This window comes from Temnothorax curvispinosus, unplaced genomic scaffold, assembly GCF_003070985.1.
Source record: "Temnothorax curvispinosus isolate PA1 unplaced genomic scaffold, ASM307098v1 QBEX01014880.1, whole genome shotgun sequence".
NCBI lineage: Eukaryota > Metazoa > Arthropoda > Insecta > Hymenoptera > Formicidae > Temnothorax > Temnothorax curvispinosus.
This window is the reverse complement of record NW_020224660.1, coordinates 38,857-51,729: the sequence shown is the minus strand read 5'-3', so window position 1 is coordinate 51,729 and position 12,873 is coordinate 38,857. Positions and strand designations below refer to the sequence as shown.

Below are 12,873 nucleotides of genomic sequence, written 5' to 3'. Positions count from 1 at the left end.
CGTTAAGTGAGATATATATATATATATATATGAATTATTATTAACGAATTACTAGTTGACACAGTACTTCAATTTATTTATGCTTTGTATAATATTGCTATATTTATGTAATGTGTGTTTTGAATCATATGTTTAAATTGCATGATCCTTTCTTGAAACAGACACAAAGATTGAAATCACTTGATTGTTTTCTCTGGTCGAGATACAAAATAACGGACTTCTGAATTCTTACAATCATTTATGATGAGAGATTAACTTCTTGCCGTGACACATGAGAAAGGATTATGCATTGATAATTCAACATTATCTTATTTTGTATTTATGCTATGTGTTCTCTGTATAACATTTATTACGATATATTCATTGATTATAACATAAATGCTATGGAAATACACAATCTCTTTACCGACGTAACAACAAAAAAAGTATCGTTCCCTTTTCTATAATTCTTGAGCTCAGGCTCCTGCGCGAGCTTGTACGTTTCAAACACACACCGTTTCTAAAATGGACGGTTTCTTATACGCACTTTCCTATTCCATATAAAGAAACCCAAATGGCGGCTTTATCGATATATTGCACCTATCGATTTCAATGTCGCTTCTCTATTATCTAGGACTCTAGAAGAAGCGAGGTCCAGGTCCTTTTCTCGTGAACCTTTGCACCTCGTGTACACATGCACATCGTTAGATGGTCTTTTCCTGCCGAACAGTCGTCGAGTCCACTCGCGTATCCGAGTGATCTGTGAATTAATCGTTCGACATCCGACGAGTAGGGTAAGTATCCGGCAGCGACCGTTATCCGCAGGCTTAATTACAAGCTTATTAACATTCGGAAGTGAATATTTTTCGGAAATATATTGTTTTTTATACGAAAATCGCGAGTGAAGCAAGATGATGCAATCGAGGCTTTACCCATTATAATTCTGTACTTCGAGTACAAAATATATATTAAATATAGATTGGAAGAGGCTGTAAGGGTCACAACGCTGATCAAGATGCGTTTAAATATTATAATAATTTATTCCTCAAAATCCAAAATTTAGAGCCAAATTTCCGGTAACAAAAAAGCAGCAATGCTGATTAAAAGTGGTGACAAGAAAAATCTTGGCCTAGTCGCCAACATAATAGCGTGCGCTATTGAAATGCATTTTTGTTCGAGCTGCTGCGATGGGTATTCTCTTCCTTTAGCTATAACGTTTTCCAGAAAAATATTGAGAGATTTCGGTGTAGTCTTTTACATCCGTCAAAAAATCATCGCTTGAAGGATAAGCAGACGTGTCGTTGATTTGTGAGCGAATATCTTCCCGAATAATGACTGTAGCTGCAGTGACTACTCGAAAGCGTTCTTCCCGTTCATCGACTTTTTTTCGTTCATACCAATAACTCGTCAAAATTGTATATCCTTTGTTTTGGAAACATATAGTAGTAAATTAGTAATCTTTTTATTTGTCGCTATAAAAATCTTGTCACCGTATTTTTCTTTTAGTTTTTTTAAAGCACCGGATATACGGCGATTCTTCTGTATTTACACCAATTACATCATCCTCAGTCGCCTTCGTTGAGCCAGTCTCGAGCAAATCGAATAAAACTATTCAGATTTGCCGCGAGATAAAATGGATAACGAGAATGCAAGCTGCGCCTACGACGACGAAGAAAATGCACAACTGTCACCACTGCAGCGTCTCCCGGTGGAGGTTGGTACAAGAAAAAATGAAAAACCCGTCTAACGCGTGCCTGCGTACACGTGTACGAAATTCCTTTTTTTAATCGTCGCTATTATTGCATCCGTTAGTCACGCATTATGGAACTTTTAAGAATGGATTTTAATCAGGATTATTTTTTTTTCTAGAAAAAAGCACAACAAAAATCTAAAAAAAGAACTAAGCAATTTCGATCAGAATCTATTCCGAAAAGTTCCGTAGTAAGAGTCGCTTGTCGAAGAAGTGTAGGGTGATAAACGATGAGCGATGGTCGACTCTCTCTTTCGTTCTGTCTCCATCTCTTCCGGAGCGTTTGTTTGGTTGTGCGTTTAATTTTTTTATTCTGCTGTATTTCAGATATTCCTGCATATTTGTTCCTTTCTAGATGGGTCGACGTTGGTACACGGTTTGAGCTTAGTGTGCAAACAATTCTACCAGATTTTAAAAAATGCAAACTCATTGTGGAAAGCACGAATTAACCATATATGGCCAGATGCTAGCTACCCGCTTTTGCCTCCCGGTTAGTTCAAATTAATAGCACCTTACGCCTTGCACGACCAATTATTTTTGTGAATAAATTTTGTGTACGCCATTTTACAGCAAGCATTTACAAACTGCACATTAGTTGCATACATCGCGTTATAGATTTCATATTTCGCAGTATTTTAGTTCTTTTTCGTCTTAAAAAAAATAAGCGTGTTTTACAAAACATATTATATATTTCTTGATCTCTATCTTTTTTTATTTATAAAAAGTCGTATCGAGAAAGCTTGTACAACTCTGTTTATTGCAACAATCGGATGTGCATAAAGTAAGAACTTGAATACACTGAAAAGAAAATATTTGTTATTAAAAAAAATATTTATTATGTGGTTCTCTTAACAGCTTATTTACGCAATATAATAAACATATTTATTTAGAATTACATTTTTATTTAGAATTAAATATTTTGATTTAACTAGCATGAATATTTACTTCAATAAAAAAAATAATTTTAAGTAAATGGATTTAGACTTTATTAAAATTTTTTTTCTCTCTGTGTAGACATTCGATCGAGAATGTGTTTGTAGTTTATTTGTACTTAATTCAGGTTATATGTATATAAATTTTTTTGTATTCACAATTAGTATTATGGTATGAATAAATTTTCATATTTTTTTATGTAAGAAGTCACATGTCAATTACAGCGAGTCCCGACGAACTGTGTTGGATGTTGTCATACGTTACAATCAAACAAGAAACAGCACTGTGGAAACAGCAAGAGTCTAGAAAGAAGAGATTGTTCATCAAGAAAAAAAGTGGTTATATGAATAACATTATGAATGCTGTGTCACTGATGCATGTAGTAGGTATCATATTATGTCAGGTGGCCCTACTCTCTTTGTAGAAATCGATATAATGATAATTATTCCTGCTTTTAGAATGGAATCTCTCATGCAGTTTATACGTCAAAAACACACTTATTTTACAAGGAACTTCCTCAACGCAAGGAATTATCTTATGAAATCGAAAATTTTGGCCGCATTAAATTAACACATAGCTCAGGTATCAGGGATCTGACGGCGATAGACAACACGATCTACAGCTGCAGCATGGATCCGAACGTCAAGTCGTGGATGCTCACTAACACCGGTCTTGTCCATCAGAGAACTTACGATTTGTACGTAATAGCAGAACTGTTATTCCTTTCGGCCGCTTCGCGATAAGAAGATTGAGTGAAGAAAGTGCTTCCTGTTTATGGGAGAAATAATCGTTTCCTACCAAGTTATTCGAATGCAAATTGTGCGTTTTGTGTCTTGCTTGTTGAAACAGATAATTTGAAAACGCGATTTCAAAGTTTATTCGTCAAACCTAATTCACTGCATATTAACTATTTTACTCGTTTTTTTTTATCAATGTCAAATATTTCAGGAGCCTTACCTCTGTAAAGATAACCCCGTATTTGTTGAATTGTGAGTTTTCTTTTAACCGTACCATATTCAAGTGTTCAAGTTTTGAACTACAATTGTGCTAATTTTTGCCGCAAATATGAAAATAATATTTTGAACCGTATTCAAAGCTAAAAAAAAAAACAAAGTTTTGTTAATATACTATTTCTCGATTAAACTCAAATTTTTTTTAGTAAAAAGATACTAACTTCATGCCACGTTGTACCATTGAAAAAACATTGATATACATATATTGTATGTATATATATATATATAATATAAATAAAAAAAAATATATATATATATATATATATAAAAATTCAGCAAACGGGGGGAGGATAAAAAAATTTGGCAGCATAACTTTTAATAATTTGAAAATGTCAAATTTTTATATATCTATTTACTGAAAAAATTCGAAAAGTAGATGAACATAAAAATTTGACATTTTCAAATTATTAAAAGTTATGCTGCCAAATTTTTTTATCCTCCCCCCGTTTGCTGAATTTTTTCAATCCCATTGATTCTTCCGTACTTGTTTCGATTGTCGCTCAGTTGTTTTGTTTAGCACAACTCAACACAATTTACAAAACTTAATTATCTACCATGGTCTACAGATGGGATGGAATTTCGAATTTTTCTATTTCTAAAACCTAAGTTCCTAACAGTAGTTGTATTTTAAAATCCAATAATTAGTGTGTTTTTTGTCATTAAAAAAAGTCGAACACAACCTAACACAACTTTAAAAAATTAAAAAATATTAAATTTATGTTTTACCTATTCCCATATATAATATAATAATTGACTTTTTATCAATTTCTTGAGTTATGGCTATTATTTTTTTTGTATTGTGTTCTCTGTTATTAGAACAATATAGTATAGAAATACAATAAATTGCGTTATAACAATATTTGTTTATATATCATTATTTTTTTCTATTAAATGGATAAATATATCGATGTCTTTTGAACGGTACAACATAGCACAGTATTTTTTAACTAAACCAGTTAGTATCCCTTTATTAAAAAAAAATTTAACTCAATCGGAAACTAGTGCGGTACCATAAAATTTTTTTTTAATACAATATAAAATATTGCTATCGTATTTACGGCAAAAATTAGCACAATTGTAGTTCAATACGGCGAAGTTAAAAAAAAACTCAAAATGACATAATAAATTAATAATAAATTTAGAACAATATGTAGCACAATAGATGAAAATATAAAATTCAAAAAGTGCAGGTTTATTTTCACAGACCGAGGAGCGACAGATTCTCGTCATTATGGTCACCATGTATGTCATCGTGTCCGGGTCCGGGGAGGGACCTCTTTGCGACCGGCTTAGACTGCGGGACTATATACGTGTTCGACTCGAGATCTAGAAATAACCCGATCAGCCATTACCGACCTCACACTAGAGACGTGAATAGCTTGGCCATGAACGCGGAATACATCTTGTCTACTAGTCTGGACAAGACGGTATCCGTTTGGGATCAAAGAGCCGGACGGACCATGAAGTCTATCACAGTAATGTCAATTTTTAACATCGAGAAACGGGACACAATGTCGAAAGTGTACTTTTTAGTTTCCAGGTAAAGCACACTTCCCCACGTGTATAAATATGCGACGGGATTTGGTTTTTGTTGGAACCAGAACATGGGACAAATCTCGAAGTTGGGACTTCCCGAAGTTGCACGTGCTAAATCCAAAGGACGATTTCAAGCTAGTGAAATCTTATTCCACCGAGCATACGAAAAATATAACGAGAGTGCATCTGACGCACGAATGCCTGATAACAAGTTCCGAGGACGGCACTGTCAGAATTTCGAGCCTTACAGATCCGCCAAAGCCTATCGCTACTTTACGTTCAGAGATCGGAGGTATCAACGACGTGAGTATCGCACGTATAAGATTTGCTGAAAATATCGTATCATTGGTAATAAGATAAAACAAGTATCATTGTATCTATCGTATGTATCGTATCATTGACTTTAAAAAAAAAATCGTTAAACATAACGTGTAAAATAAAAAATACACTTTGATAATTAAATTTTTATTTACATTTAAACTTTGAAATCAGATTTTATCGTTGTCTTCCGAATGTAAGTAAAATCTTTAAAATTGACAACATTCTTACAAGTCTTATCTTGCAATATCGTGAATTTTGTTAAACTAGATTTTTTGCCCGCGCTTCGCCCGCGCTTCATATTTGGTCCACTAACGAATGAGTAGTTCGCGTACAGACAGACAGAAGACGGTACTTATATATATAGATATTGTATGTAACTGTTCGTGTGTTTTATGTTGCAGATGGACTATCTGAATGGCACTCTCGCAGCAGTCGGCTCAGGTATCAAGGTATGGTGCCCGAAGTTGACGTGTTCAACAAAACGTGTTCAACGAAACAACAATAAATAAAAAGTTTCTATACGTGATTTATAGCTATTCTACAGCTGTATTTCTTTGATATGTGATGTATGTTCTTAGGTTTTACTAACCCTAGACAGACTCACTGGGGTGTACGGAACCCCACGCGAAATTCAAATTGAGCCGCTGCCTTAGGAAGGTTAGTTTTCATACCGAGACCCTACCATAATTCAGTTTAGTTATCCGGCAATCGACCTCTGTGATTCAGCGAGTGCATTAGATCCGTGCAGCAGCTGTGACCGAAAAAGAAAATCGTTTGGGGTATCGTACACCCCAGTGAGTCATTTACGCTCGACATTTACCACAGTAAAGTATATTTCAGATTTTTTGTAAAAATTGGTAACAAAAAATTATACACTTTATAGCACTCCCCGGAAAATTCTACTCCTGTTTTATATATAATTGTTTAAGATTTGGTCAATTATTTCACTTTTGCTGTTCTTGCACAGCAACTGATTAAAACTTTGTAAAGTTTTTATGAAGTTAATTTTACTGTTTCCATATACTTTTATAACTTTTGACTACCTTTCAAATAAATAATAATCGGCAGAATCTGTTTTACTTTCCATTTCTTGCGATTTTTCCCATCCGACAGTTTTTCGTCATTTCCTCTACTTCAGATGTTCAAAGAAATGTTTTTTTTTAAGAAACGAAAAAATCGCTTACATGCCCTTGAAGGTTGTCTATTCGTCTTTCAAAATCCGTTGGAAATTTTAAAATCGGTGAATTTTATGAAAAACTACAGCATTTTTTATAAAAATAGTCATTTCAGCCCAATTTTTGGTTCTTTTTCTTGTTTTTTAAAATTTTTTTTACTGTTTTTTTTTTACTACCGCAAATTGATGACTACTATCGTCTTCCCTATTAAACAACAAACAAAATTATCTATTATAAAGTTTTCTAAGAACATTCTAGAAATATTATACACGCGATACAAGTTTGGGGTTATTAACACCCCAGTGAGTCATTCACGTATGAGAAAAATAAGTAAGTCTGTCTAGGGCTAATTGTAAGGTATCTTATTGTAGGTATCTTATCTAATTGTACTATTCGAACGCGTCTCTTTAATGTACAATGTAATACCTATTGTAATAGGTACAATATATATACCTATATCATTCTACAAAATTAGAAGTACGTATCGTTTTGTTCAAAATTTCTTCGAGTAAACGTTTTACTAACATCGCTTGCGTTTATCAGCTGAGCGATAATCATAGTTATAATTATAAACACATCTCATAATTATTGCGTTATCATGATGGGATCTTTTATATTTAAAAAAAAATAAGAAAAAATATTTTTTATATAATAAGTGCCATAAGTATTTAATAGTTATTTGTGTAACAAGTGAGGTAAGATGAAAATTCCCGGGTGCGGAGTTTACGCACGAGCCGAAGGCGAGTGCGGTAACCGCACCCGGGAATTTTCATCTTTACACACGGCTTACACTCCCTATTTTATGTTGCAAGTGCCTAGAAAGTGGTCTATCACGCACGCGTAGCGTGCGTAATGGGGCACTTTCCATGCACGTGTTGCATAAATATATTTTATGCAACACGATAACGAGTAAAAATATTTTATGTTTAATCACTGACATGATTGTAAAAGAAAAAATGTATATCAATAAGTTGCGCATTCGAGTGGAATTATTGTATTTAGATTAAGACAAAAAATTCGTGCTTTTTGTACTTTTTTGAAATAAAATAAATGTTTCTATGAAGGATTTTACTTTTTTACATTGCAGCGCACTATAATATATTGATATTTACGTTGAATACAGTTTGAATAACATTTTGCATGCAATTACATTTGATGTGACAACGTGCCCCGGTCACGTGGAGGTGTCGCGCCGGTTCGTACCCATATCCGCAGCAGGTCTCCAAGGTAAAGAGCCTCTAGTCGATAGACTAATATAGGTAAGGGAAGTCGGCAAATTGGATCCGTAACTTCGGAATAAGGATTGGCTCTGAGAAGCGGGGCGTGTCGGGCTTGGTCGGGAAGCGGGTTTGGCTGACGTGCCGGGCCTGGGCGAGGTGAACCGATCGGCGTTCTCGCGCCGGTCCCGGAGATCCGAGCTCGGTCCCGTGCCTTGGCCTCCCGCGGATCTTCCTTGCTGCGAGGTTTCCGTGGCGGCGCGAGCCGTCGTGGTCGTCCTCTTCGGCCGTCATTCAACGCTCAGCTCAAAACTGGCACAAACTAGGGGAATCCGACTGTCTAATTAAAACAAAGCATTGCGATGGCCCTCGCGGGTGTTGGCGCAATGTGATTTCTGAGTGTCAAGTATATATTTAAGATTAAGTAAAACAAGTATATATTTAATAACTGTTTATGACTGTTATCTGTTAAATAAAATAAGAATACGAATAGCGATACTTTTTGCCATAAATGTTTCTTTATCCAATCAAAATACTACTTAAATTAGTTTTTATTTTATGTAGGTTTAAAATAAAAAATATCATTGTTCATTTATACTGCATATTTATTTACGTTGAATAATATGTAATGTATAATAATTCGTCATCGGTATACAGTGATACGTCGTCAATATTGCCGTCATTAATAACTACCAATTTTCTGCGCAATCCAATCATTGAATTTGTACACTCTGGTGTACACGGATGGCGCGCCTGGAGTACCGCATGGAATAATACCCCAAGATACTATTCCAGTGAGCTCCGGCTTTTGTCCATTGTACGAGACTAGAGGGCCACCGGAGTCATTTGCTAACTATAGTTTTCATTTTAATTATTAATTATAAAGCAATTAGTTATTTACTGTAAAATAATTAATTATTTATAATATTTCGCGTGTGTTTCGTATTTATTTGTCAATAAATACAATTTATATAATCAATACAATAAAATTAAACGGCTTACTACAATGTGCTTAAAGGAGTAATATATATCATGTGGTATGACGTATAAAATGAGACTCGATTATTGATTGCGAGAATAGTGGTAGTGGTAGTAAGACCGATCAATAAAGAGACTAGTACAGGTGCAGGCAGGAGAAACATGGCAGGCGTCTTACTTCGGTAAGTAAATTACACGAATCTTAACTATAAAGGTGTTGTTATTCTTCAAAGTTTATTTAATATATAAATTATTTGATATACTGCAATAGTTACCAATATTTTTATTTTTATAAATATGAGCTGCACAATGTCAAGGTCTACCATTGCACTTGTATCCATGATTGTACTATTGATTGTCGTTATAGCAATGACGAATATGCAATTACTTTTTTAACCTAAGAAATGTACATTTTATTTGTTTTTAACACATACACGCATGCACCCACAGACTTTCTATTACTTATATAAATATATCTATATTCTAATCACATTACCCGAATATTATTAAACAGTCTCTAAAGTTGTACTCTGTAATTATTGTCAAAAGTTTCAAAAGCAAATATATTGATCGCTATAAACACTATTTGTTTGATGATACTTTATGTTTAACATTAATTTATATTAACTTTCAGCATTTATGTAGTGCCCTTTGATACATTAATTAATACTATACATAGCGTTTATTTTAATATCTATTTAGAAGTCTTCAGCATTTGGAAACTTCAGCTAACGAACCTACTGCCAAATGGACTGTTCCTTTAAGCGACGGGAATCATGTGGTGGAGTTTGAACATGGAACGGCAACAGGCCGACGCATGGTAAAAGTCGATGGCAATAACATAGTTCACAGAGAATGGATGTTTCGTCTGGTCGGTGATGAAGTATTTATGTTCAATAACACCAAGTTCGTGATCAGAGTCGATCCAATGCCAGGTAAAACCCTATTATCTCATTCATGAAATAATAAATACTTTATTATTTCGTTATAAAATTAAATAGGTCTGAAATATTCTTACTCGTTGTGGGTGAACGGAAAGAGCTATAAGCAATTTGTCCAATCGCAATCAAAAATACTGGAGACTTGGTTGGCCAAAGTTGGGAACGAAGAATATAGAGTCGTGTTAGGTAATTAATTAAAGTAGTATTATATAGCTGAAATACTTGACTTTTATTTCATGACATTTGCAGATAAACACGCTCACAGCGTTTGGGTGAATGGACAAGAAGTGGAAGTTGAGGTAATTACAAGAGTAGAAATTTTTTTACTATTACTTTACTAGAAATTTAGCTAGTAAAAAATCTATCCTCTTATAATTATTTAATACTAAATATATAAATTAAATAATTTATATAGAGCGAATTTATGGACGGTGGTGCGGAAATTCTCTTCTCCGTTGGCGGCTTACCGGCCGCTATCAGATCTTATAGTTCGGAACAAAAAGAGATTGGTATAGCGTATGCTTTATATATCAATGACGTTGAAATACAGCAAGAAGGTTTGTTGGAAGAATCTTGATCATCTTAACTTGTCTAATTAGATTTTACGTGTTTGATACTAATTGATATAAGTATATGCACATCATTGATAATATAATCATAAATTATATGCATCAATAAATGACTACACAAGTGTGAAACACAATATTTTTAAAATGTTATTATTGTTTAAAATTATATTTAATCACACTACTATCAAATGTGCCATGTAACTTTGTGTACATTTTTTAAACTATGAGTGTAAAATAAAAATCCCTGAATCCAATGTATTGTAAATTTAATTACTTTAATTTGCACAAAAATGTATTCTATTATTAAAGAATATTACCTGAAGATAGCTGGAGTTTTTATATTCCTATTTGTGTGACATAAAAGCTATTCGATTCACGCTCACAGCGCTGTAAGCATCTTTTGTCTTCGTTGCATATCGAATATCAAACAAAGATAGAACGATGCTTTTAGCGCTGTGAGCGTGAAACTAACCGCAGACATAGTTGAATCGTTTAAATACATGTATTATGTAACGTTAGATACTTTTAATAAAATGTCAAATTTTAAATAATCTAAAGAGATTACTATATCTAAAGATTAAATTTGAAGACCAAATATGTCACGGCAACAAAGCAGTGCCTTCAGCATCGGATCTCTAGTTTTAACTCCTAAACAAGATGATTTTTGTTACTATGAAGGTAAGGAAATCTATGTAACTTAATTATATCTTAAAAATCACAAAAGCTTTCCATTAATCTCTAGATATGACAGAAACGGAATTACGACAAGCACTTGAAGATATTGTTTATTCGAATCTATTCCTGAGGTTAGAAAATGACATTTTTGAACGATACCTCGCGCGTCGAGATCCTGAAAGTCTTCAAAGTATTCTTTTTATTTAATTTATATTCATTCTAAGTTTTTCTGAAATTCTTATATTCCCATTTTAGATTGCTCTTCTCGCATATTAACACATTATATATAACTTTTAATATATCTTATCTAGCAATAGCACAAATCTTAGAAACCGCTAAGCGCGTACAAAAAATCGCGCCTCAACACTCTCGCACATCACCCGTTATAAGTGTAACCGGAAGTCTTGTGAATGTTCGCGACAGAGATTCAGTGAGCGTCGCCAGCGTGCGATCCGGAAGTCGACACGTCACGCCAAGTCTTTTAACAGCCAGAGCACCAACAGGAGGAACAAAGTCCGTCCGCTAGACGCTATAACTTCTTTTACAGTTTTTTTTAGTTACAATTACAATATTTCTTGCTAAATCGTAGAATCACGTATATGCATCGTATCGAAATGGCAAATACCGAAATTCGGGAATTACAGAAGGGATTAGAAAAATTCGAACAAACATCGACGAAGAAAAAGATATATCTACGAGCGCGAATGGAGGAAAGTCAAATTAGCACTCGCGAAACTTGTAGAACTAGGGAAGAATTTGAAGAAAACGTTGTACAGAAAGGCATAGATAGCATTACAGGGAAAATACCGGCTGAAAAGTTTATCAGGTGTTATGTAATAATCATTCACAATTAGATCTGATATAGACACAAAAGACTCAATTTTATCGTGTAGATTTGTAGAAGAACGGTTAAAAGTAGTCGACATCATGGTGGAACAAATCAGATTGAAGATGACTACCATAAAGTGTCAGATAAGAAAAGTCAAGTTGCAGTTGAAGCAGAGAAAAGAACTGGGCGAGGCTTTACGCGCCATAGATTTCGAACAATTGAACATAGAAAATGAGGTTTGCATACGAAAAATTGACGAGAAAACTCAGTATCTCCTCGAAATGAAGAGAATCGTGGGTAAGGAATAGATACTCGATTATTTTTTCAGTATATAAATTGAATTGAATTTGATACAGGCCACTATAGCATTGCATTGAGCAAACATAAGGAAAAAGTGGAAGGCTTGATGTTGATTATGAATGAAATAAAAGACAAAATTGTTTCCAAAAGACAGGAGATCATAAACTTGCAATCAGAACAAATTGCTACAAAGATTGAAATAGAGAAAGCGGAAAAACAACTTAAGTCAACGGTGGAGTTAATAGAGAACTTTGAAGTAATATTCTTTCATATTTTTTGTTTGCAACTTAATGTATCGAGTTTGAATACGTTACTTAGGAAGACTTTTTTTTCCTAGTACAATATTTAATTTTTTACACAAAAAGATTAAAGGTATAAGATTTAAAAAAGATTTGTAATCTCGTTATTTACGCAAAATGTCATAAATGCAGGTCCCGAGTGTTATAGATTCTATTAAAATGCGTATGAAGCTACAGGAATTACAAAGAATCCACAAGCAATTAAGCAGGCAAAGAGAGATTCAGCGAATAACGCTCAAGTCTCGAAAACAATTACGAGATATATCTTAAGCATAATAGTAATATATTTATGTAATTAAGAAAATGTTTAATAAATTAAGATAATATTCTAGCTTATTTGACAAATGTAGTTTTGCTA

The 12,873-nt window shown here is 33.8% G+C and overlaps 3 protein-coding genes across 3 annotated transcripts; all 3 read left to right on the top strand.

The window, feature by feature from the left end:
- The first annotated feature begins 1,612 nt into the window (after positions 1-1,612).
- Positions 1,613-6,426, top strand: LOC112465053 (F-box/WD repeat-containing protein 9-like). Its single transcript, XM_025032422.1, has 7 exons — positions 1,613-1,693; positions 2,039-2,219; positions 2,887-3,044; positions 3,121-3,359; positions 4,880-5,150; positions 5,209-5,514; positions 5,934-6,426. Exons 1-7 carry the CDS (start codon positions 1,613-1,615, stop codon positions 6,039-6,041), a joined length of 1,344 nt encoding a protein of 447 aa, XP_024888190.1. The 3' UTR covers positions 6,042-6,426.
- Positions 6,427-9,005: 2,579 nt separating this feature from the next.
- LOC112465064 (fas apoptotic inhibitory molecule 1-like) lies at positions 9,006-10,651 on the top strand. Its single transcript, XM_025032436.1, has 5 exons — positions 9,006-9,084; positions 9,605-9,837; positions 9,904-10,029; positions 10,093-10,142; positions 10,259-10,651. Exons 1-5 carry the CDS (start codon positions 9,065-9,067, stop codon positions 10,418-10,420), a joined length of 591 nt encoding a protein of 196 aa, XP_024888204.1. The 5' UTR covers positions 9,006-9,064; the 3' UTR covers positions 10,421-10,651.
- Positions 10,652-11,008: 357 nt separating this feature from the next.
- Positions 11,009-12,785, top strand: LOC112465065 (coiled-coil domain-containing protein 113-like). Its single transcript, XM_025032437.1, has 7 exons — positions 11,009-11,090; positions 11,155-11,277; positions 11,399-11,600; positions 11,677-11,913; positions 11,981-12,213; positions 12,273-12,472; positions 12,648-12,785. Exons 1-7 carry the CDS (start codon positions 11,009-11,011, stop codon positions 12,783-12,785), a joined length of 1,215 nt encoding a protein of 404 aa, XP_024888205.1.
- Positions 12,786-12,873: the final 88 nt, after the last annotated feature.

Excerpts from the sequence above, each read along its gene's own strand:
- LOC112465065 (XM_025032437.1), top strand. The coding sequence starts at position 11,009 with ATGTCACGGCAACAAAGCAGTGCCTTCAGCATCGGATCTCTAGTTTTA. Across the intron at positions 11,914-11,980 it reads CCGGCTGAAAAGTTTATCAG|ATTTGTAGAAGAACGGTTAA; the intron begins GTGTTATGTAAT and ends TTTATCGTGTAG. Across the intron at positions 12,473-12,647 it reads AGTTAATAGAGAACTTTGAA|GTCCCGAGTGTTATAGATTC; the intron begins GTAATATTCTTT and ends TCATAAATGCAG.
- LOC112465064 (XM_025032436.1), top strand. The coding sequence starts at position 9,065 with ATGGCAGGCGTCTTACTTCG. Across the intron at positions 10,030-10,092 it reads AGAATATAGAGTCGTGTTAG|ATAAACACGCTCACAGCGTT; the intron begins GTAATTAATTAA and ends TGACATTTGCAG. Across the intron at positions 10,143-10,258 it reads GACAAGAAGTGGAAGTTGAG|AGCGAATTTATGGACGGTGG; the intron begins GTAATTACAAGA and ends TAATTTATATAG.
- LOC112465053 (XM_025032422.1), top strand. The coding sequence starts at position 1,613 with ATGGATAACGAGAATGCAAGCTGCGCCTACGACGACGAAGAAAATGCA. Across the intron at positions 1,694-2,038 it reads TGCAGCGTCTCCCGGTGGAG|TATTCTGCTGTATTTCAGAT; the intron begins GTTGGTACAAGA and ends GTTTAATTTTTT. Across the intron at positions 3,360-4,879 it reads CATCAGAGAACTTACGATTT|ACCGAGGAGCGACAGATTCT; the intron begins GTACGTAATAGC and ends TTATTTTCACAG.